The sequence below is a fragment of the Canis lupus genome, chromosome 10 (assembly GCF_048164855.1).
Source record: "Canis lupus baileyi chromosome 10, mCanLup2.hap1, whole genome shotgun sequence".
Classification (NCBI taxonomy): domain Eukaryota; kingdom Metazoa; phylum Chordata; class Mammalia; order Carnivora; family Canidae; genus Canis; species Canis lupus.
This window is the reverse complement of record NC_132847.1, coordinates 66050214-66074972: the sequence shown is the minus strand read 5'-3', so window position 1 is coordinate 66074972 and position 24759 is coordinate 66050214. Positions and strand designations below refer to the sequence as shown.

The 24759-nt window shown below is 39.0% G+C and overlaps 1 protein-coding gene and 1 long non-coding RNA gene across 9 annotated transcripts in view; one reads left to right on the top strand and one right to left on the bottom strand.

Moving 5' to 3' along the window:
- Window positions 1–24759, bottom strand: part of LOC140641842 (uncharacterized) — a 67486-nt gene that overhangs the window by 9735 nt on the left and 32992 nt on the right. For all 3 annotated transcript variants that reach the window (XR_012038460.1, XR_012038459.1, XR_012038458.1), the window contains exon 3: window positions 7461–7629. This is a non-coding gene — a long non-coding RNA (uncharacterized lncRNA). The remainder of the gene's footprint in view (window positions 1–7460; window positions 7630–24759) is intronic.
- TMEM245 (transmembrane protein 245) overlaps window positions 1–24759 on the top strand; it is a 102514-nt gene that overhangs the window by 46418 nt on the left and 31337 nt on the right. For 4 of the 6 annotated variants that reach the window (XM_072842255.1, XM_072842254.1, XM_072842253.1 and 1 more), the window contains 5 exons: window positions 4877–4967; window positions 12174–12272; window positions 15358–15489; window positions 19677–19799; window positions 19929–20074. In XM_072842255.1, coding sequence (XP_072698356.1) covers window positions 4877–4967; window positions 12174–12272; window positions 15358–15489; window positions 19677–19799; window positions 19929–20074 — 591 coding nt within the window. Of the gene's footprint in view, window positions 1–4876; window positions 4968–12173; window positions 12273–15357; window positions 15490–19676; window positions 19800–19928; window positions 20075–22786; window positions 24182–24759 lie in introns of those variants that run through there. The other 2 variants (XM_072842256.1, XM_072842259.1) reach the window with 2 other exon arrangements.

Here is a 24759-nt window from a genome sequence, read left to right as displayed (position 1 = left end):
TTTGTGAGAGATTTTATGTCACTGTATTGAATTTGATGACAAATGTATGGCCTGTTTTTTTGTTTTTTTTTTTTTACTGACTCCAGGATAGGCACTAATTTAAATTTAAGTAGGAAATATCCTGCCAATTTTAAGGCTGTAAATTGAGATGTAGCTTAATTGTCTCCTTTCAACTGACTTTATTCCTTTATGTAAAACCTGCTTGGACATTTCTTGAATTTGGTTAGAATCATATTTGAGGGGATCCCTGGGTGGCTCAGCAGTTTGGTGCCTGCCTTTGGCCCGGGGCGCAATCCTGGAGTCCCGGGATCGAGTCCCGCGTCGGACTCCCGGCAGGGAGCCTGCTTCTCCCTCTGCCTCTCTCTCTCTGTCTATCATAAATAAATAAATAAATCTTAAAAAAAAATATATTTGAATATCCTTAAAAGGATGTCTTTCACAATATATTTCTCTGCACTTATCTCCTGTTATCCACAGCATACTCAAAGTGTTTGTCCTTAGTGTTTCTGGTTAGTTACAAATTGTATATCTGTACAAAGGAATGATCCTTAGGATTAAATAAAAATGAACTGTATATGTAGCAGCATGGATGAATCTCAAAATAGTTATAGTGAAAGAAGTCAGACAAAAAAAATACAATGTGATTCCATTTATGCTAAGTTCTAGGAAATGCAAACTAATCTATAGTGACAGAAGGATCAGTGGTTGTCTGTGGGTAGGAGTGGACTCTGGGAAAGGAGTACATAGAGGCACAAGGAAACTCGAGAGTGATAATGTTCATTATCTTGATTAAAGATAGAAGAAGAGAAGTGGCATAAACAGACTCATTCTAGAATAATGTTTCCCTCTGTACTGTGGAGAAAACATGACAGGGTACAAGATTTGAGCCTTTTAGACCAGTTAAAATTTGGAGTAAACCAGATGAGAGATGATGAAGCCCTTAATTATGGACAGTTGTGGAAATGAACAGGATGGACAGATTTATAAGACCTTAAGGTGGGTAGTTGGTGATTAATTGGATATAGTTGGAAAAAATCTAGCATTGTGTTTCTGGTTTTGGAAGTTAGAAGATGATGGTAGATTCACCAGCATAGTAAATTGAGGAGCAGATACGGTGGGAAAGAATTCACTTTTTTACTTGTTGAGTCTGAAGTGCCAATGATAAGTGTAAGCATCCAGTAGGCCATTGGCTATGTTGGTGTGTAGTTCAGGAGAGAGATCTGGCTTGAAGTTAAAAGATTGGCAGCCTTGATATCTCAGTGGCCCCCCTTCTTCAGTGGTTATTCTTCTGTAGTGGAAACAAGTCTAGAGCCCCTCTGTACTGGTTTTCTATTGCAATAGGACTATCTCTGCTACAAAATTGAAGGCACATATAATCTGTGGAGCTCCAGATCAGAGTAGTTTAGAAAGTTGCTTGTTGGGGCGCCTGGGTGGCTCCATCAGTTAAGTGTCCACCTTTAGCTCAGGTAATGATCTCAGGGTCCTGGGATCGAGTCCCATTTTGGGCTCCCTGCTCAGTGGGGAGTCTGCTTCCTCTCTCTCCCTGTGCCCCTCCCCCTGCTGTTCTCTCTCTCTCTCCCTTTCAAATAATTAAAATATTAAGAAATAATAAAAAATACTTGTTTTCATTTTTAAAATTTGAAATACTTCTGGATTCACAGGGCCTGGCAAAGAAAGAGTCCATGGGGAGGTCCCATGGACTCTTCATGCCACCTCCTCTAATGTCATCTTGCATTACTATAATACAATAACAAAACTAGGAAATGGACATTTGTGTGTATGTGTGTGTGTGTGTTTGCGGTTTTATCATGTGTAGCTTCCTGTAAGCTATCAAGACCATCAAGATACATAGCTCTTCCATAACCACAGGCTTCCTCATGCCGGCCCTTTTTAGCCAGATCTACAGCATAATTCTGTTGAAATTCAATGAAGATGTTGTATGTATTGCTAGTGTGTTCCCTTTTATTACTGTGTAATATTCCATATAGGAAGGTTTCTTTTCTTTTTTTAAGATTTATTTTATTTAAGCACATGTGAGCTGGGGGAGAGGCAGAGGGAGAGAGAGAGAATCCCAAGTACACTCTGTGCTGAGCAGGACCCCGACTTGGGGTTTAATCTCAAAACCCTGAGATCATGACCTGAGCTGAAACCAAGAGTTAGATGCCCAACTGACTGAGCCAGGTGTCCCATGTATGAAGGTTTTTAAAAGCTGTTTAGACTTTGATGATTTGTGAAAAGTGTGATTCTTTTGTAGCAGATTAATGGAGGTGGATATGAATACTAATGGCTCTTGAAGTCTGAGTACTCAGTGGATTCCTGTTCTGAAGATGGCAGTTGACTTTGTGGAAAATTCACATGTGTATACCTAATGGAGGAGAAAGAGTTAAGAATGGGTCAGGGGTGCCTGGGTAGCTCTGTCGGTTAAGTGACCAACTCTTGGTTTACACTCAGGTCATGATCTCCAGGTCCTGAGGTCAAGCCTGGTATTGGACTCCCCATTCACCGGGGAGTCTGCTCTTCTCCCACTCCATCTCCCTCTGCCCCTGCCCCTGTTCAGAAGCGCACATACACATACTTTTTCTCTCAAATAAATAAATATATCATTAAAAAGAAAAAATTGATCAGGTACACTTTCTTCCAATGTAGTGCACATTTTTACACCCTGAGTAGGTACCTCGACTTCCCATGAGTGTGTTTGGTGAGTGTGTTTGGTGACAAAGACAGGACAGGGTCATCTTTACAGAGCTTCATAGAAAATAAAGTTGAAGGTGGAGCACATCTTAATTCTTGCCTCGGATGGTTCTGTTCACTTGGAGTCCATGTCCTACTTTCTGTGAACTAGTCTCAAGCCTGTTGATTCTCATGACCCTCATTAGGAGATGGCATTAAAATGATACTGAATGTGACTTCCCCCTTCTATTACTTGGGAGGAATCCAGGCTAAGCTAAGTTGTTTTTAATTGTTTTTTTCTCTTTGTAGGTCATATCTTGATACAGATTAACCAGGAAGATTGGGGTAGTCCGGGTCAGTTTGTAGGAACTTGATTTCTCCTGAGGGATCCCTCTTAGGGTACAAGAGTTATTGAATGGCTTTGATTGGTATAAGGTCAAGGCACATCCACCTTGTCTCAGCCAAGGTTGCTCAAGTGTTTTTGGCCCTTTGTCTCCTAGAGGGCACTCATGTGATCTGGACAGAGCCAAGATCTTTGACTTGGCCTCAAGACAGCTCTTCCTATCTGTGGCTCTTAGGACACCTGTGTGTACATGTTGGCAAAGTGTTTTCACAGCCAGCAAGAATTTATCAGGCCTAATAGACACTTGTTAGTCATTAAAGATCTATTCAAATATTAATATGAATCCCCATACTTTAACACTAGAGGTTATAATTTTCCCCATAAAATGTCATGCCAGAAAACTGAAAATATTCAGCAGTTCCTTCAAAGCACTGATGAACCTCTAAATACTAGAGTAATTTAAGAGCTACTTAATTTCTCCCAAATCCCATCTCTATTTAAAGATCTCAATTTCCTGTTCACATTTTCATAGTTAGATTATTACATTTATAATCAGCTCTAAAGTTTTGTCTTCACTTGTTGAGAAATATTTGAGAATTTGCCAAAAGTTTCAGGAATATTTTATTTGGAGTGTAGGAAGAACTGGTTAATATTAAAGATTAAAACCATTACCAATTTGACATTTCACTTTCTAATGCCTCCAAGTGCCTTTTTCTCTGGTTACAGACAAATGCTTTCCTAGGCATCACTTTTCTGGCTGTCAGAGGCAGTTGGCTTTTTCTCTTTATGACCATGTGTCTCTCTCTGTCCCTCTTGCACACACACAGAAGCAAATTATCACTTCTGATTTACTATATAAATTACTACAAGTATATTAAAATTTCTGTAAATTGAGTACATTACACATTTGACTTGACTATTGATTCTTTCTCATAAGCCAGCTTTGTAGCGTGTGTCATATTTAGGCCTCAGGAAAGTATTTAGTTACTGCTTGCCTTGATCTTTGGTCATCACTCATGGATAGTTGAAATCAGGACTATTAAATTTGTGAATGTCAACATCTCTAGTGTACAAAACTTGGGGCATATGTGTGTTACTGATTAAGGCAGGTGATACAGCCTGTGTAGTTAACAGGATTGCGGGGAGGGAGGCTGTCTCTCATGGTGCAAAGAGTGAAGCTTGTAGATGCAGCTCCTTGTATAGCTGAAACTCGGCTCAGGAGTTCCTCACATCTTAAAGAAAAAGATCTTCAGTGGGTAAAAAATTGAAAACAGTGATTCACCCTCTTAATTTTCCTTTTTTCTCTCTCATTTCTTTGCTTAGTTTCTTAGATCAGCGGTTCTCAAATTTCAGCATGTATCAGAATCACTTTCAGAGCTTGTTAGCCCCAGCCCAGTTTCTTTTTTAGTAGGTCTGGACCTGGGCCCAAGAATTTGCATGACTAACAGGTTTCCAGGCAGTTATGATGCTGTTGGTTCATGGACCATACTTTGAGAACCATTGTCCCAGATATTGACTATCCTAGTGACCCAGAACCACTTCTACTGGTGCTAAGGCAATGACCCAGGACATGTATGGACAGAGAAACCAGGCAGAGCAGAATGAAAGGGAGGTTGTGGGGGAAGTGAGTCTAAAAGTTACGGAAAGCTTGAAGGGAATCTCGAATAGTAGAATTAAGTGTTTAGGCTTGAAGTCAAGGACTCCTGCATGTGATTCATTTGTATCCATGTGTGATGACTGATCAATAATTTGTCAGTTACTGATTGTTTTAAATACATGGAATTCTAAGAGTTATTGATACAGTACATTAAAAATGTACTAGTTTTAATTTTTTCTTTCTTTTTTTTTTTAATTTTAAATTAGTTGGCTTCCTGAGGCTCAAGTAGTCCAAAGAGCCCTCAATTCTGCAGCTAACAACGTATACCAGTATGGAAGAGAATGGATAACTCACAAGGTAAGGGAAGAGCCTCTCTTTGTGGTTTTTTCTTTGCAGGGTTGTCATTGGTAGGGGCTTCCTGCTTTGATGAAGTATAAATGGAGATTCTCTTTAGAACAGTTTCTGTTTTTCTTTTTTTTAAAGATTTTATTTATTTATTTATTCATGAGAGATACACACACACACACACACAGAGAGGCAGAGACACAGGCAGAGGGAAAAGCAGGCTCCATGCAGGGAGCCCGACGTGGGACTCGATCCCGGTCTCCAGGATCACACCCTGGGCCGAAGGCAGGTGCTAAACCGCTGAGCCACCGGGGCTGTCCCAGTTTCTGTTTTTGAAATAGGCTTAAGTCTACAAGTCAACAAGAAACATACAAGGAAATTAGACTTTCTGAATGATTGTATTTAGTAGTGCTAGTAGCCTGAACAGAGAGATTGGTCCCTTACTGTTTGTTCATGGTAAGTATTCATTATTTGTGCATTGGTACAGAATGATCATTAAGATTGGGTGGTCAAATAAGACTTTATGGAGGAAAAAAAGTTACTAGCAAATATTAAATGTTATCTGCTGGTGACTGTGCTTGGCAGTTTCTGGTTTGTTTCATTTAATTTTTCCAAGAAACCTGTAGTAGTCTGAATTATTTTGCCTGCTTTACAGAGGAAGAAACAGGCTTAGCAAGGCTAAGTAAATTTCCAGTGGTCATGTAGTAAATTGCAGCTTGGTTTCAAACTGAAGAGTAATTCTAAATTATTTGTTCTTTCTACTGTAGCATGCTAGAAATACATGCCTAGAACTGGCTTAGGTGCTTTAATGTGTCACTCATTGAGATAAATTGTGAAGGAATGATAGGTTTTAGATGACTGAAGAGAAGGAAGTGTGTATTTTAAGGGGTGATTATGTGAGCCAAGATAAGGATGCAGGAGTATGCTTGAGAACACCTTGTCTGAAGCTTTGTGGAGGGGGGTGAAGGATAGAAGAAAAGACACAGTGCAGATGAGAGTCAGCCTCCATGATACTGATTTGGGGTACCCCCTCTCCCCAGTATTACCTGTGGAAAAGAAGGTTATTTGGAGTTACAATATAGTGAAGTAATAGGAAACATCTAGGGATTGACAAGATTTGTTGCCCATAAAAAAAAAGTATCATGTGATTCCTTGCTCAAAATTCAGAAAATAAAACCTCAAAAAAAGTTATCTTGAAAATTATGCATTCGTACAGTAATCGAACATAAGGATGGAATTTTTATCGAGTAAAAAATTAAGAGAAATGGGACGCCTGGGTGGCTCAGCGGTTGGGCATCTGCCTTTGGCTTCCTGCAGGGAGCCTGCTTCTCCCTCTGTGTCTCTGCCTCTCTGTCTCTGTCTCTCTCTGTCTCTCATGAATACATAAATAAAATCTTAAAAAAAAAAAAAAAGTTCAGAGAAAGACCTATGTAACTGATTTTCTTGAGTCCGTACCAGGTAACCTATTCAAACGTCACATGGAAATCTTTAAAAAATATTTGCTGAGTAAGTAAAATATAAGTTTTTGGGTATTGATCTCTTAACTATCAGAGAAGAAGATCCAGCCATTGCAGAAGCCTTTTAGACCACTAGAACTATGTTGTATGATTTACTCTGCTGAAAGCGTGGAATTTAGTTCTTTGGTTTATCTGTTTGAGTTCTGGAATTCTTACCTATTTGGGAAGAGTTGGAGAACTGTGCTTTAGATTTTAGGGAAATGAATTTCAAATTATTTAGAGAAAAGATCTGAAACCTTTTGCTCAAGACTCGAAAAGGGAAGACAGTTGAAGAGAGATGGGTATTGCTAACAAAAGCCGTTAACATAGTCATTAGCCTGATTTGGAAGACACGGGGAAAATATCTAAAACCAACCATTGAATGTTCATTGAGTGATGAATGGGTAAATAAAATGTGGTATATATATATAATGGAATATTATTTGGCCAAAGAAAGGAAGGAAGCACTGATACATTCTGCAACATGCATGAATCTTGAAAACACTATGCTAAGTGAAAGAAGCTGCAGACCACATACATATGATGCCATTTATATGAAATGTCTAGAAGAAATATATCTATAAAGACAGAGAGTAGAGTAGTGGTTTCCGGTGGGGGGGGGGAGCGGGTGAGGAATGGAGAGAAATGAGAGACTGCTGTGAGTATGGAGTTTCTTTTTGGGGTAATGAAAATGTTCCAAAATTGATTGTGGTGATGGTTACATAACTCTGAATATGTTAAAAGAAACCCTTGAATTATATGCATAAGTGGGTAAGATGTATGAATTATCTCAATAAAGTTGTTTTGGAAAAAGAACCATTGAAATTGTAAGGTAGCTTTTCTAATCTTATCCAGCTATAAAAAATCATATAAAAATTGGGTCCTAAGGAGACTGAATTGTAGAAAGGGTTGAAGCCTGAGGAAAAGGTCACATTCAGGAAAAGAAGAGTTTTTTAGGGTGTGTTTAGGTATGAACAGAGAAGGTTCCTGTCTACCTGCCCCAGCCTACCTTGTCAGCTTTATTTCCCGTATCCTCCATGCATTATTTGGTTTCTACCCAGATCTGCTAGTTTGCTGTTTTCTCAAATCCAGTGTACTTTCTTCATTCAGTATCCTTGCTTGAGCTTACCTTTCTGCTTGATATGTTATTTCCAAAATTTGTATCTGGAGATGCTGCCCTGAAACAGCAAGAGAGTAAGTTGTGAATGCGTTTTGAATGTCCCTTCTCCCATGACTAGAATAAAGAAAGTGACAGCCAGTCCATAAATGTGCCAGGCACTGTTGTAAGTGTTAGGGAAAAGCAGTAAATCAGAAAGAGTTACCACCCTCCAGGAGCTTACTCTCATGAGAGGAGGCAGACATGAAACAAGTAACCATTGCAAAATGACCTAAAAGTGCTGTGACAAGGTAATATAGAGAGTGATCCAGGGTGATGTATTAGCTAGAATGCCAGAGAATGTCTCTGAGAAGGTGATGCTTTCACTAAGACTGGAGGTCTGGGAAAAGAACATTTCAAAATGAGGGTATAGAAAGGAACAAACTTGAAGGAAAGAAAGAAGGCCAGTATGGCTGGAATGAGGGATGTGGTGACAGGACAAGCCACAGGTCCTAACAAGAAGTTGGGATTTTAATTTAGTTACAAAGGTAAACATGGATTTAAAGCAGAAAGGAATATGGCCTGATTTAGGATATCGAAAGCTCGTTTTGGCTGCTCTGTGGAGCGAAGGGCAGAAATGGGGGAGAGGGCAAGGGGCTGGCTCAGATTATTCTGGTAGTCTAGGGGAGATTGTTGACGACTTGGATGAGGATGGTAGAAAAGGGAATTGAGAGAAGAAGTCACATTTGGGGTATAGTTTTGAGGTTGGTTCTTCTAGGAATTACTGTTTGTAATTGGATACGGAGTGAAAGGGAAGGAAGTTTTCGGTTACCCAACTGTAAGGGTTGCTGTGCCACTTCCTGAGATGGACAGACTTGGAAAGTGATGGGGTCACGGGAGACTTACAGACAGTCATAATTCTGTTTGGGGTGTGTTAAGTTTGAGATACCTATCAGACCTCTAAGTCAAGATTTCAGAAAAGGCAATTGGACATACATAGCTGGGGTTCTGGGAAGAGATCTGGGCTGTAGGTGGAAATTTGAATATCGTCAGATAGCACCTATCACTCTACCCATCAGTAGAGATGAACAGTATTAATTTGGTAGCGCTGCCATAACAAGGTACCACAGGCTGGGTGTTCATATAACACAAATTTATTTTCTCATGATTCTGCAGGCTAGAAGTCCAAGATCAAGGTGTTGGTGGGATTGGTTTCTTTTAAGGCCTCTCTCCTTGGCTTGTAGATGCTTGTGTCTTCTTCACATGCTCATCTCTCTGTGTGTGTCTGTCTCCTAGCCTCTTCTTTTTATGAGGACACCAGTCATACTGGGGTAGGGCCCACCCTGACAACCTCATTTTAACTTGATTACCTCTTTAAATAAAGACTCTATCACCAAATCCAGTCACCTTCTGAGGTCCTGGGGCATTAGGATTTCAACAGATGAATTTAGGAGGGACACAGTTTCTCTCATAACATGGCCTAAGGAGACAATACAGACAGAAGAGGACCAAAGAGGGATTCCTGGAACACTCCAGCTTTTGAAAGTCATAGAAGTGAGCCAGTAGAGAAGACTGAGGAGGAGTAACCTGTGAGGTGGGAAGAATATCCTGTGTGTCCTAGAGGCTGAGAGATGTTTCAAGAAAGACTTGGTCAGCGGTGGTAAATTCTGTCAAGATTCCAAGCAAAGTGAGAACAGAGAACTGCCCACTGACTCACTATCCCCATTTTTTTTTTTAATTTTTAATTTTTATTTTTTTTATTTTTATTTTTAATTTTTATTTATTTATGATAGTCACACACAGAGAGAGAGAGAGAGAGAAAGAGAGAGGCAGAGACATAGGCAGAAGGAGAAGCAGGCTCCATGCACCGGGAGCCTGACGTGGGATTCGATCCCAGGTCTCCAGGATCGCGCCCTGGGCCAAAGGCAGGCGCTAAACCACTGCGCCACCCAGGGATCCCTCACTATCCCCATTTTATAGATGAGGTTATTCGCCTTACGTTACCCAGCTCCCAAATGGCATTCCGACTACTCTTAGTGCTTCATTGTCTCTTGTATGCAAAGAGCATCTCATGTACCAACAATGGTGTCTGTGCTTTCTTGTTTCTTCTGAAACCTGGGTAGCAATGACATGACCATCAGGCTCCATGCTCTCTGGCCCAGTCTTCCTTGTGACTTGCAATACGTATTGTAATGTTACAGGATAATGTTTCAGGTTTGTGATGTTCTGCTATGGTTGGCGGCACCACAGATTTGAAATGATGCTGAATTCTGCCTCAATAGTTGTGGTGTTGTAGAGTTATTCACTGTTGTGCGATGATAAAAAGGATGCAGGTTTGAGATAATGCTTTATTGTGGCAAAAGCCACTATGCAGACAGCTTAGACTGGGGGCTCTTATGATTAAAGGAGGATCTTGGAAACTGAGCAGACAATGACAGAAAGAATTGGTAGTAGGAAGTCTGAGAGTATCTGACATTTGTGATACTTAAAGGACAAATTTAAAGTAATTAAAGGAAATTAAACTGGGGTAATTGTGGCTTTTAGCTATTTTGGGCAGCTTGCTGTGTTAGGTGTTCTTTGTTCATAGGTTGTATATGCTGTAGTTGAAAGAGTATTTGAGTTTTTAATCCTACCTCTACCAGATAGTTGCCTGGCTTTGGGTCTGTCATGGGTCCTTTCTAAATCTGCTTTCTCATCTTGGAAGAACAAAGGTGATAAAAACCTTTTTTTTCTGCCTAACTCTTGGAGTTGTAAAGATCACATAATGTAGGTGAAAGCCGTTTGGAAATTGTGCAATGCTGTGCAAAGATAAATGCCTTTTATTATATTCACTAATTTGTGTTTGGTTTATGAATAAATAAAATATAGAGGAAAACATTGAGCAGATGTGTTTGCATCAAATATGTCTAAAAAATGGTTCAGATATCTATAACAGTGCCAAGCGAGCAAAAGGTGTGGATAGTCCAGGCAAAGGAAAATATACATTGAAAAATGGTCACTCTTGTAACTGAAAAAGAAAAGTATAAATAATTGGTTACGATTTCACACCTATTATCTAAAAGTTTATTAGTCCATAAGTCTTTTTAAAAAGATTTTATTTATTTATCTGACACGGAGAGAAAGAAAGAGCACACAAGCTAGGGGAGTAGCAGAGTGAGAGGGAGAAGCAGACTCCCCGCTGAGCAGGGAGCTCAAAGTGGGACTCGATCTCAGGACCCTGGGATCATGACCTGAGCCAAAGGCAGATACTTAACAAGATGAGCCACGCAGGCACACTGTCCATAAGTCTTTAGAAAATTTGGTTTATTTAAACAATGTTGGAAAATATTAATTGATACAATCCCTAAAGAAGACAATTTAGCAATGCATAGCATAGCAAGTACCAAAAAAGTCCCTCTTTCCTTTGATTCTTGTACATTTATCTTACTATCAGTAAGAAGGAAGTTGTGTTTAAGGACATTCATTGCAGTGTTACTTGTGACATTAAAAATTGGGAACCATCTCTATCCCATGATTGCATGATGATAAAATAATATCAAAACTTAATAAACTGGGATGCCTGACTGACTCATTTAGTAGAGCGTGTGACTCTTGATCTTGAGATTGGGAGTTTGAGCCCCAAGTTGTGTATAGAGATTACTTAAAAATAAAATCTTAAAAAAACCACAAAACTTAATGAACTAATATGGAACAATTAAAAATAAAGATGAAGGTTAGTGATGAAGAACTCTAAATTATATCTATAAAAGACAGAAAGTTACAGAGGATATGGAAAAATGAAAACAGTTGTGATAAGGAAGTGGGACTACAAATTAGTATATATTTAAAAATGTCTTTGGGGCACCTGGGTAGCTTAGTTGGTTAAGCGTCCAACTTTTGATTTCAGCTCAGGTCATGGTCTGGGTTGTGGGAATGAGCCCCACATCAGGCCCTAAGCATGGAGCCTGCTTAAAAATTTATCTTCCTCTTCTGCCTCCTCCCCACTCCCATGCATTCCATAAACAAATAAATACTTTACTGTTATGCTATGTTTTAGTAATAAAACATTGGGTATTATAATGAATAAATTTCCTCAAAGTTGTCTTACTGTGCTTGATTCCCACAGATCCTGAAGCCAGTCTCTTTAGTCATAACTCGGAGACCTGATGTCTTTCAGCAAACTATGGGAAATATGTGTGTGTATAGCTCAGGTCCTAAAATTTTACTTGAAGTTCAGTGGTAATTCTTTACCAGTGGTAAATGTAACATGAGATTTATGTGTAATGGATGAGCACTTGGGCCATCTGCAACAGATTCTTCTCTGGGCAAATAAGATTTGCTAAGTCAGTGATCATGGCTTCATATGTACCATTCTCTTACAACTGGAAGTAGCTCTATCAGAGACCCCAAAAACAGAGAGAAGCAAAAGGCCAAGAAAGGCAAGGAAATTGGCCAGGAATATTGAAGAGTATAGCTTAAGGAAAGATGATAAGATGGTTAAGGAAAGATGATAAGATGGCCTAGAGGCAATTAAATAGTCTGGAACATTTTAGTTTGATTTGGAACAAATGTAAAGACCCAGCATGAATTAATTTTACTGGATTATTGTCTGACATATTAAACCAGATCATATCTGTATTTTTCCAGCTTCATAAAATTCTGGGAGATAAGGTGAACAATACTGCTATGATTGAAAAGCAAGTACTAGAACTTTGGGACAGATTGTACCATTCTTGGTTTGTAAAGGTAAGTTATTTTATTAGAGGATTTCAGTTGTAAATTAAAGTCTTTTAATTTTACAGACTCGTTGACTAGATAGATGTTAATTAGATAGATATTAACATTGAGATATCATTTATTGGAATTTTTAAACTATAAGGTCTTAAACTTTAGGTCACTGAACATTAGATTGATTTGATGGTTCATGTCCATGGCGGAACCCACCAGTCCCCGTGATGTAGTGTTGTTGTTTTTTTTTTTTTTTTAATTTATTTTTTATTGGTGTTCAATTTACTAACATACAGAATAACCCCCAGTGCCCGTCACCCATTCACTCCCACCCCCCGCCCTCCTCCCCTTCCACCACCCCTAGTTCGTTTCCCAGAGTTAGCAGTCTTTACGTTCTGTCTCCCTTTCTGATATTTCCCACACATTTCTTCCCCCTTCCCTTATATTCCCTTTCACTATTATTTATATTCCCCAAATGAATGAGAACATATAATGTTTGTCCTTCTCCGACTGGCTTACTTCACTCAGCATAATACCCTCCAGTTCCATCCACGTTGAAGCAAATGGTGGGTATTTGTCATTTCTAATAGCTGAGTAATACTCCATTGTATACATAAACCACATCTTCTTTATCCATTCATCTTTCGTTGGACACCGAGGCTCCTTCCACAGTTTGGCTATCGTGGCCATTGCTGCTATAAACATCGGGGTGCAGGTGTCCCGGCGTTTCATTGCATTTGTATCTTTGGGGTAAATCCCCAACAGTGCAATTGCTGGGTCGTAGGGTGATGTAGTGTTTTTATTCAGTGTTCATCATCTTCAACAGCATCTTAATCTTGTTATGTAGAAGTGCAATATAAACCACATATATAATGCTAATTTTTCTACTGGCCCCATTAAAAAGCTAAAAATAAACAGGTGAAATTAGTTTTAATAATATTTCACATATCCCACTATACCCCCATATATTATCATTTCAATATGTAAGCAAGTAGAAAAAAATCTTAATGAGATATTTTAGATCCTTTGTTTTTTTTTCTTACAAGACTTGGAAGTCTGATGTATATTTTATACTGATGCCCCATCTCAATTTTTGGTCTAGCTCCATTTTTATGTATTTATTTATTTATTTTTAAGATTTTATTTATTTATTCATGAGAGACACAGAGAGAGGCAGAGACAAGGCAGAGGGAGAAGCAGGCTCCATGCAGGGAGTCTGATGTGGGACTCGATCCTGGGACCCCAGGATCATGCCCTGAGCCAAAGGCAGATGCCTAACCGCTGAGCCACCCAGCCATCCCTGGAAATTTTTATTTTTAATCACCCTCGCCAGCTGCTTTTGCTGATATACTCTTACTTCAGCATTAATGATGGAAAATACTGTCATTTTCCACTAAATATACAAATGCTGGTTTTGAAAGCAGGCGGTTGTGTGGGGTCTGCTGCACACTGGGTTGGCAGGGCCTGTGGGCCTCCAGGACCCGTGCTGTGGAAGATGACTGTCCAGTGGGAAAGGAGGTAGGCAATGGGACAAGTTGGTGGTCATTTTTCACAGGGTTGACCATAAGGAGAAGAGGACCATGTACATACCAACCTCTTAACTTGAGGTGGAAGGGAGGAAAGCTCAGTTTCAGATTTGAATTTGTTGCTTAGTGACCTGTTTTTACTCTTCCCCTGGGATGAATTAAAGGAACAATGTTGGTTTTTGTGGGTTTCAAAGATGGGAGGGAGGTTAGAAATAATTGAGGAATCTCTAGGGAATTATCTGCTGAAGAACTGGTCAGTTGGAAAGGTGGTACATTTTCCCTCTGCTAACTCTAGGGTTTTGCTTACTAGTAGTTTTTTTTTTTTTTTTTAATTTTTATTTATTAATGATAGTCACACAGAGAGAGAGAGAGGCAGAGACACAGGCAGAGGGAGAAGCAGGCTTCCATGTACCGGGAGCCCGACGTGGGATTCGATCCCGGGTCTCCAGGATCACGCCCTGGGCCAAAGGCAGGCGCCAAACCGCTGCGCCACCCGGGGATCCCACTAGTAGTTTTTTCTATCCCTTACCCCCTTTAAAAAGCTTCATTTTATAGTCTAGGGAAGTCAGTGGTTTTTTTTTTGTTTATTTTTGTTTGTTTGTTTTGTTTTGTTTTTGAGGTCAGTGTTTTAAAAGCATAGTTTTGTGATAGCTGAGTGGCTCAGTCAGTCAAGTGTCTGTCTTCGGCTCAGGTCATGATCTCAGGGTCCTGGGATCAGCCTGCGTCAGGAGGAAGCTACTTCTCCCTCTACCTCTGCCCCTCCCCACAGCTCGTTCTCTCTGTCTCAAATGAATAAATAAAATATTAAAAAAAAAATAAAAACATAGGTTTGTAAATAGATAGATGTATTGCTTTCTTTACATCTTTAGGACCTAATGTTTTCATTGCATAATGAAGAGATGTCACTGTGCCTTTAGCAAAAGTGTCAGAATGTAAACAAAGTGTTAAAAAACTACTTCTGTTTTTGAATGGTAACCTCACTACTCATTTATTTATTCATATCTCTTTCAAATATAATTATTCCTGTATTCTTGTCAGTGTAATTATCTTCCATATAGAAAAGCTAGATTTTCTCCCATTCTTTTTTTTTTCATTTCCCCCCACATTTTGTTGAGATATAATTGATAGGTAACATTGTATTAGTTTCAGGTGCACTTTATATTCTTTTCTCTTCCTTGCTCTCATTATCTTGTATGGAAGATTAGGTTGATGAGGAAAGGAGGAAAAAAGCAAAACCCCCCCCAAAAAAGGTAGAGGGGCTGAAAAGAAAAAAAAAAAAAAAAAGCTGTGTTGGTGTATAGTTATATGTATATTGAGGAATAAACTCTGTTCACAAATATATTTAGGAAGGGAGCACTTGAGCTAGGCTGACACATGGTATTGAGAAGGTAAACAGGAAAACATATTTCAGGTCTTTAGATGGACTTCTTAGCTGATTTCCTAAAGAATGCAAAATTTCTCACCTTTGAGTAGCTACTAAAATACTCAAGTGGATCTAAACCAAAGTGGGGGTATTTATCCTTTTTATGCTTTGGGCTAAGATGGAAATTTCATGTCTGAACCATTTTATTCCATAGAATGTAACGCATTCTGGAAGACACAAAGGACACAAGATGCATATAAATCGTCAGAATAGCTGGCTGGGAGACATTCTGGACTGGCAAGATATTGCTTCCTTTGTTCACGAGAACATTGAGACATTTCTCTCGGTAAGAAATATTATTTTTAGTTAAATTGGACTTAGAAATGAAAATAGAAATGCTAATTTCCAGTTTTCCTCGCACACTAAGAGGCCTTTAGTTACCCTGTTTTTAATGCCAAAACATCTACAATTTTGAGAGTTCTAAATGCACTAGGTGTCTGAACACTGTAGGCCTCCGGAGCAGTCCCCCTGGTGCCACCTCTGTGGTTGGAGAGTAACTGAGAGATGCTGAATCTGGAAGCCTCTGTGCAGTGTTGTGGACTCTCAGCTTCTCAGATGCAGGTCTCCCTGTCCCCCTACGCTGACTAGAACATCTCCAAGCTGGACCACTAGGGAGAGGACAGCCATTCTGGTGGGTAGAGTCTTTGGCAGATGGAAATACGGTTCCAGTTATGTCAGAGAGACTGGATGTTCTTTGGAGGCTCAGCATGTTATTTTCTGCCCACTCTCCGGCCATGTACCACCCACCTCTCTGCCTCATTTGCTGAAGGTCAAAGGCAGCAAGGAACAGCTTGCAGCACTGATGAAATTTTATGACTCTCTTGGTTCCACAGTGTGTTTTTTAAAGGGTCTTGGCATGTCGCTTTTCACAAGAGATGAGAGGAATTTTCTTATGAATAGACTCATGACTTCCATCACATTAACAAAAGTTGAAGTTTGTAATGCTAGATATTTTTTTAAGATTTTATTTTTCAGTAATGTCTCCACCCAAAGTGGGGCTCAGACTGACAACCCCAAGATCAAGAGCTGCATGCTCTATCAACTGAGCCAGCCAGGCACCCCACAATACTAGATTTTTTTATTTTTATTTATTTATTTTTTTTACTAGATTTTTTTAAATTAGATTTTTATCAAACTAATAGATGACCATAGCAGAGAGTCAAAACTATTTTAAGATTTTTTTAGTAAAAAATAACCATGCCCTTGCCTTGTGCTTCTCCACTTCAGTCTCATTTTCCAGAAATAGCTATCAATTCTTTTAGCTTTCTCTGGGTATTTAGCTCTAAATTTCCAAAATAATGTTTATGTATCTTTGCTCGGTTTTGTAGTTTTCAGTATTATATTTTGACTTCCTGATAGGAAGATGATGATAAAGATGTGATTTTGAAGTTTCTCAGTGTTCTTGCAACACCTTTGGTTCCTTCCCCCATCCCTGCACTCACATTTGCCTTTCCTCCCATTCACCTAATACAGCTATCTCAATTTGGAGTTAAATCTAGAGATTCATGCCCTTCAGCTCTAAGACTTTATGGTTTTGATAGTCCCTTCCTTCTGTTTTCTCTAGTCCAGTGGCCATGAAACTTTTTTATCTGAGGATTCCAGGATTTTTGTTTATATGGGTTCTGTTGATTATTATGATATTGGCAGTTAAAACTGAGAGCTTTAAAAATACTTATCAATTCACTAAAAATAACGTTACATATTAACACATTTTTTGCATCTACAAAATAACCATTTTCCAAAACAAAAAATAATTTAGTAGGAAGAGTCTTTCTTTAATGTTTTTGCAAAGCTGCTTAGTCTCTAGATTCTCATATCTGCTTCTCCATTCAGTCCATTGGAATACATTGTTTTGATTGAAGTATACCAGGAAAATCCAGCCTTGTACAGATACATAGTTGCAAAAGAGGGGAGTCTTTTAATAGCTTTTTTTGATAATTGTGGCTATTTGACACTACACCAAAACTCAACAAATGGTATTTCTTAAAGGTTAGTTGCTGTGTGGAATTTGAAACCATATCAATAAACTTTTACTGTCTTATATTCAAGTCCATTGATCTATCTTGATTAGAAATGGGTCTTTTATTCTTGCATGCTTTTGTAATAAGCACTGGTCATTTGGAATATTGGTTCTCTGATTTCTGTATATCATCTAAATATCAACACATACTCTTACAGAGTATAAAACAATCACATTCAATCACATATCACTACCAAGCTCATCAGAAAAAAAATCTTACAGCATGAGGGTCAGCTCTTGATCGAATTTTTTATTTCTTATTTCTGCCTTCATACTTGTAATATCCAATAGCTGTCACATTCTGAACCTTTCTTCCTAATCCCCTTGGGGTACATAGAAAGGTTATTTGATTGTTGGGGACCGCCAGTCTACAATTCGTGTATTCAGTTAATTTCGTAAGAATTACCATAGAGTATTTCCTATCAGTGTGACCCAGAAACTATTTAAACATTTTTTTGATAAAAATTCCAAAATGACAGAAGCCCCCAAAAGAATGCATGTAAAAATCACAAGTAAGGGCATTGTTGGTTTGATTTTTGGAATCAGTGGCATTATTCATTCATTCTTTATCCCACAAGGTCAAATGGTCAGTCATGCATATTTTTGTAGGCATTGCAAAGCATTTTCAAGATTTTCTGTAAGGAGTTATTGTAAATGACACCAGCCTGCAAAAGTTCTCTTATGAAGACTGAGCTGAGGTTTGCAAGAAACGCCAGAGACAACAGAATATGCCTTTATAAGTGGTACATTTGAGATAGGAAAGGAATGGATAGTCCTTTCATAGAACAGATGGTATAACTTGCACATATGACAAAAAACAGAACTGCTGTTTTGGAAAGGGCACACCAAAATAAAATCAGACATTAGACTTCTGGTCCCAGCTCTAGTTCCACTTATTAGCTTCAAGGCCCTTGGGCAATTTAAAAAAAAAAATCTCTGAGCTTCAGTTTGTCTATCTTTAAAATGAAGATCATTCTCCGACTGACTTACTTCACTCAGCGGAGAAGGACAAACATTATATGTTCTCATTCATTTGGGGAATATAAATAATAGTGAAAGGGAAAATAAGGGAAGGGAGAAGAAATGTGTGGGAAATATCAGAAAGGGAGACAGAACGTAAAGACTGCTAACTCTGGGAAACGAACTAGGGGTGGTAGAAGGGGAGGAGGGCGGGGGGTGGGAGTGAATGGGTGACGGGCACTGGGTATTATTCTGTACGTTAGTAAACTGAACACCAATAAAAAAAAAAAATAAATAAATAAAATGAAGATCACATCATCTGCATTGCTTCTGTCACAGGGAGCAGATGTTATCATGAGGGAATTTAAGTTCCGAAGAGATAGGAAATGGAAACATGTAGGTGTGCCATAAATATTGTACATCTTCTTTTAGTAATATTTAACATCTATTAATAACTATTTTAATAACTGGCTCTAGTGAATTTGCAGGTGATGGAGTAAATGAAGGCAGTAGGTCTTGGGTTTTGATATAAGGGTCATCATCTATCTGAAGAAAGATTTTTCAGCTTATGATTCTAGTGAAAAAATTTTTTTAAAGATTTTATTTATTCATGAGAGACACAGAGAGAGGCAGAGACACAGGCAGAGGGAGAAGCAGGCTCCATGCAGGGAGCCCAGTGTGGGACTGGATCCAGGGACTCCAGGATCACGCCCTGGGGCGAAGGCAGGCGCTAAACCGCTGAGCCACCCAGGGATTCCCCCCAATTCTAATGAAATTATTGAAGTGAAATTACAATGCTTATGTATTTCTAGGTGAATCTAAGTTGGAGGTGGCAAGTGGGAGGGGGCAGCTAAAACCAATACTAGAATTTTCATAGTCTGCACTTGTGATCCTACACAGATTGCATTCTGGCATATTCTCCTATAGGTATTTTTTTCTCTGCATATCATTTTTACGTAGTTCTAATCATGCCATATATAAAATGTTTGTTTCCTGCTTTTTAAGCTTTACAGTATATCATAAAATGTTTTTCTGTGTTATAATAGAGATTTCTTTAACGGCTACTTAATATGATTTGGAATTAGATTCACCATGATTTTCTTAACCATTTTCCTTACTATTGTTCAGTCTTCAGATGCTTTCAGATGATTTTTTTTTCCATTTAAAATAATACTCAGTTCTTGTTTTTTCAGTTTCTGGTTCTAATACACTTGTATTAAAAGCATAGTAGAGGGGTGCCTGGGTGGCTCAGTGATTGAGCATCTGCCTTTGGCTCAGGTCATGATCCCAGGGTCCAGGGATTGAGTTCCACATTGGACTCCCTGCAGGGAGCCTGCTTCTCCCTCTGCCTGTATCTCTACCTATCTCTCTGTGTCTCTCATGAATAAATAAATAAAATCTTAAAAAAAAAAGAAAGAAAAAGTACAATAAAGAGCTGTAGAAACTTCTTCCTTGAGGATTAGTGCTGATGTTTGGCTCTCCCTCTTCATCAGATCTTAGAGTCTCTGTGGATTGTCATGAGCCGGAATGTGAGCCTGCTTTTCACTACTGTCACCACACTCCTGACCATCCTCTTCTACAGTGGGACCGCCCTTCTCAATTTCGTGCTGTCTCTGGTATGTACATATAGATAAGTGCATGTCACCTGTCCTTCTGTAGTAAAGCATATTCTTGGTTCCATTTGTGTTTCCTTCCTCTAGTTTCCAAATGTGATTTTTTAGGAGATACTATCCTTTGTTTTGCAGATAATTTTCCTGACCACACTATTTTATCTATTAAGTTCCAGTGATGAGTACTACAAGCCAGTGAAGTGGGTGATAAGCCTGACACCACTGTCTCAGCCAGGCCCTTCTTCTAATATAATTGGCCAGTCTGTGGAAGAAGCTATCAGGTAGGGAGAAGATTTATGCTGCTCTTCTTTCCATCAGAAACTGCTTTCTCTGAGAAGCCTGCTTTCTGTCCTGAGCCTTTCTAATAACATTTGGTGCTAAGCTAGTGAGAGACCCTGGTATTTTCAAAATTTCGTATTTCCTTGTGAGAGAATAACGTGAGCAGTGCAAGTGTTGATCAGAAAAAGATCCAGTTTCCTGCTGTCCTGTGAGTTCCACCTTTCTTTCCTCCACTGCAGGCTCTTACTCTAGCTGCGGTTCCTGTCATCATGTCACTTGTTGGGGAGAACCACCTCTGGCACCACACAAACACCTCCCCTTCTCTCAGAGCCCTCCTGTTCTCAGAAACTGCAGCTGTGCTCCGGGAGGGGCAGTTGATAGTCTGTTTCTTCCTGTCTTCCCTTGTAGCCAGGCTGTGCCCTTTGCATGAGAGTAGATTGGATACTAGAAATGCAAAGTTTATTATTATTATTTTCAAGTCCCAGGCTATGTGTGCATTACTGGTTCTGGCCAGAAACTTCCATCATGTCTTGTGGGGTCCGTGTATTGCAGGCGTGGCTTCTGAGTGAGATGATTCTTCAACTTTGTTTCTTCATATGTACTTTCCAAGTCATTTTCCTCTTTGTCATTTCAGGTAGGGAGAGGCCCTTTGCAGCCCAGGCCTGTCTCAGCTTTTTCCCCACTCTCATCCCCACTGTTTTTAGCTCATTAGGTTCTAGTATATTTTTTACTGCTTGCACATAGCTGCCCAAATTAAATCCTCATGTTATCCATCAGAGCTGCTTTTTCTAAGAAGTTGTTTACTAAGTGCCCTTAAACTTGAATAGTGAATCTTTGCCTGGCAAAAGTAAGTTTCTACTTACTTTTAAGAAATAGTGTTGCTTGGAAGTCGTCTTTCTTAGAAATCTTGATTTGCCCTGATAATTCTGTCTGACTGACCTTGGTTTATTTCTTCATTGCGCTCATTTAACAATTGATTGAGGATACCACTTTGGTCTCTGGAAAACCCTTAGTTACATTCAAATAGCATGCATGTTCCTAAAATATATTCTTTCTACAAAGTTTGCTGGGTTATCTTTCTTTTTCCTACTAGCAAGGCCTGGGTAATGTCTTCATCAATATCTCACTTCATTGGCCATCAGGTTGAATTTTTATTTATTTTTTTTAAAGATTATTTATTTATTTATTCATAGAGACACAGAGAGAGAGAGACAGAGACAGAGACAGAGACACAGGCAGAGGGAGAAGTGGGCTCCACGCAGGGAACCTGATGTGGGACTTGATCCCAGGCCCCAAGGATCACACCCTGGGCTGCAGGCGGCGCTAAACCTCTGCGCCACCGGGGCTGCTCCAGGTTGGATTTTTAAAAATGCTCTTATCCTCTATGGTGCTCTTGGATATCTGTGTGGGACCATCTATTAAAAATTCCAAGTTTGGGAGTATATTATCTAATGTAACAGTTTTTCAGAGTGAAGCTGTCTTCAGGAAAGACACTTGCTGGCTTTAGCATCCCTTCTAAGTCCATATGATCATTGGTTATCATCTTTATTGAGTAAATGCTGAAAAATCTAACAAGTCATGTTAGTTTATATGAGTTACCTATGTCTGACTCAAGGAAGTTTATGTAAATAACTCTACCAAAAAGAAAAATAGCTGTCTACCTTCCCAGTATGATAAAACTAATGAATGAATCATGTCAAGGGGTGACAAAATCCTTTAGTCCATTGACTAAAGCCAAGCCTTACAGAAAAATATCTATTTTGTCCCATTAAGAACTTTAAGAAAGATACTTCATTTTCTTGAAATAGCCTTTATTAGCACTGACTCTTATTCTCACAAAAGCTTTTCTGTCTTCAAATCATAGTTCTTGAATTTTCTCTCCTTCTGCTTTCTTAGAGTGAACCACTGGTCAACTGTCCTCTGTCATTCCAGTTACCTTTGTTTTCATACCAAATATGCCAACTCCTTTGTTTTAAACTTAGTTCTTTAATGTCATGGTTGTTTGGAATTGGTAAGCAGATCTGTGGTTTGTACCTTGGTCCAGCTGATTGAAAGTACATATCCTGGAGCACCTGGCTGGCTCAGTTGGTGGAACATACGACTTTTAATTTCAGCATTGGGAGTTCGAACTCCACGTTGGGTTTAGAGTTCACTTAAAAATAAAATCTTAAAAAAAAAGAAAAGAAAGAAAAAGCACATATCCTTCTGGTATACCGTGGTGCCTTCCAGCTAGTTGGGGCAGAAGATTATGAGTTAAATTTGTGGTGCTTTAGGACTGTTCAAATGGACACATGAGGCTAACAACTAAAAATCCAAGTTTCTGGCTCACAAGGAATTTGAAGTTAGAAAGAATATGGTCCTCTACAGGGATAGGAAAGATATATGCCTTTTCACAAAATAGATTTGCCTTTTCTTCCTGGGATTATACATACTAATTATGCACTATAACAGTAGCCCATGTCTTAGTTCCAAAGGATACTGGTATAAAACCATTCATTTTATCATATTTTTAATATAGGAAAAAGTTTAAATCCTCAGTACCAGAACTGTAATCTTAATCGTTCTCAAAACTGAAAAAAACAATACAGACTAGATAACTTGTCTGGAACTTTTGTGTAACCACAGTGATATCGAGTTATGTAAATTAAAGATTATAATGCAAGACAATTTTTAGCAGTCTAAGTGCTTCTTTTTTTTCTCTTTTCTTTTCTAAGTGATTTTTGTCTCTTTCTTTATTGGGTCAAATTCAAGACCTAAAATGGACAGGCTTTACACAGATGCCTCTGAAGAACCTTTTCACATATGTAAGATAACAATGAGTTCTAGTGCTCAGAGGTCTTGTGAGATTTTTTTCATTCTGAAGGATTGTGTTCAAGATGGAATATGTTTCTTCATGGACAAAGATTTCAAGCGGAAAAATATTATACAAGCGATTACAAAAATGTTGTCATGAAGTCCTGAGAGTGGAACTTAGTCTGCAAATCATCAGTGAAGTCAGACTTCATTAACACCAACCATTACTCATCATCACTGTAGTGGTCAAGTGAAAATCATCCAATTTGTTTTATGTGATCCATCAATAAGCTGAAAATGGAATTGAAGTTGGGAGTTAACTGCATGGCCGGGCACCAAAAGTGTGTTGGCTCTTGAAGCTTCGCCTTCTGAAATACATGGCTACTTGATGATTGCTGTCTGTTGAATATTTGAACCTCAGTTACAATCCTCAGTTCTGAACAAGTGTTTTTCTGAATTGAATATGTTTGTGTATTCATTTGGGTTTTCATTTCATGATTTTTTGAGTTAGTGGCATGCCTCCATCAACCCCAAACCATTTTCGTCTCCGTAGAGCATGTTGTGTCCTGAATGTTTGCATCACGCCCTTCTCCCCCGATGCTCCCATTCTGCTTGCTCTGGTGGAGATATTGCACATTACTAAGTTGCATGTTGTCACGGCCTCAATGCAATTTAGTGTGTGTGATATTTCCACATGAGTGCATGCACACGGGTATGGCTCTTGCTTGTGGGATGACAGCTTTTCAGTATTGGTGGGTGGGCATCCTTCTTAGGAATTGGATGGGAGAATGTACGTACTGTGAAATTTATTTATTTATTCATTTTTTTTCTTTTTGAAAGTGAACGTGCTTCTCACCTCTCCCCCCCGCATCCAACACCGGAGAATTAAAAGTATCAGTGTCGATCATTCAGTAAATCTGTATTTGCATTTTGACATTGAACAAAGTAAATATTCATTGAAAAGAAATTCTCATGAATTTCAGGTTATAAACAATTGTTTAAAATGTATAAGGAAGAGTTTAAAGCTGTAAGAAAATGTATTTTCACTTATTTGAAAAGATAGCTCTCTTAACACTGGAATAGAGACAAAATCTCTTATGCATGTTTGGGAGCCTCACATTAACTGGAGTTCTTAAATAATAACCAACTCAGTAAAAATAAAGCCTTTTTAACCTAATTGATTAAAGATTGGTCTAATAATCCTAAACCTTTATGTCAAGTTTCCAAGGAAATGACCTTAAGAAACTTTGTCTTGTATTTAGTTCCTTATTGTGGTGCTTTAAAACTTAATTAAATTAATTTTAATAGCCTTATAATTGGACTAGTGTTGAGATACAACTGTTTGCTATTTGCCTATGTGTTTGAAGCAGCCCCTTGTTAATTTTTTAGTTAGCATTAGACCAAGCCTCCGTGATCAGTGGGCACTGTCAAAGACACAAAACCATGCATTAATGATGTACAAATATTGACTGCCAAGGACTCCAGTTGATTGAACGTGACACCACTGTTGTGACAATGACTCACTGTTTTTTCTGGGGGGGTTGCAAGGCTTCCGAGACGGCTTCTCCCTGTGCTCCTCAGCAGCACACCAGGTCTGCTTGTGCAGCGTGACCATCCCCCTCAGGAACGGGGAACTCCGCTGTCAACCAGGTTTCTGTACATTTTACTGTGGAGCCAGGTCTCTGGGGCAGATGAACCAGGAAACGGAGGGAGATACAACTTTTCAAGAGAGTTTAGGTAGTAATGAAGAGAGCTGGGTGATTCTTTTCCCCAGTTGATAATTTTACATGCTGTGTTTCTGGAAGCTGGCCTGCCCTCTCTGCTACCTAGCCTTCCATTGAGGGGAAGTATATCGTGGTGAGGGTAGATAAGGTAATGCTCGTTGTTTCCTGAG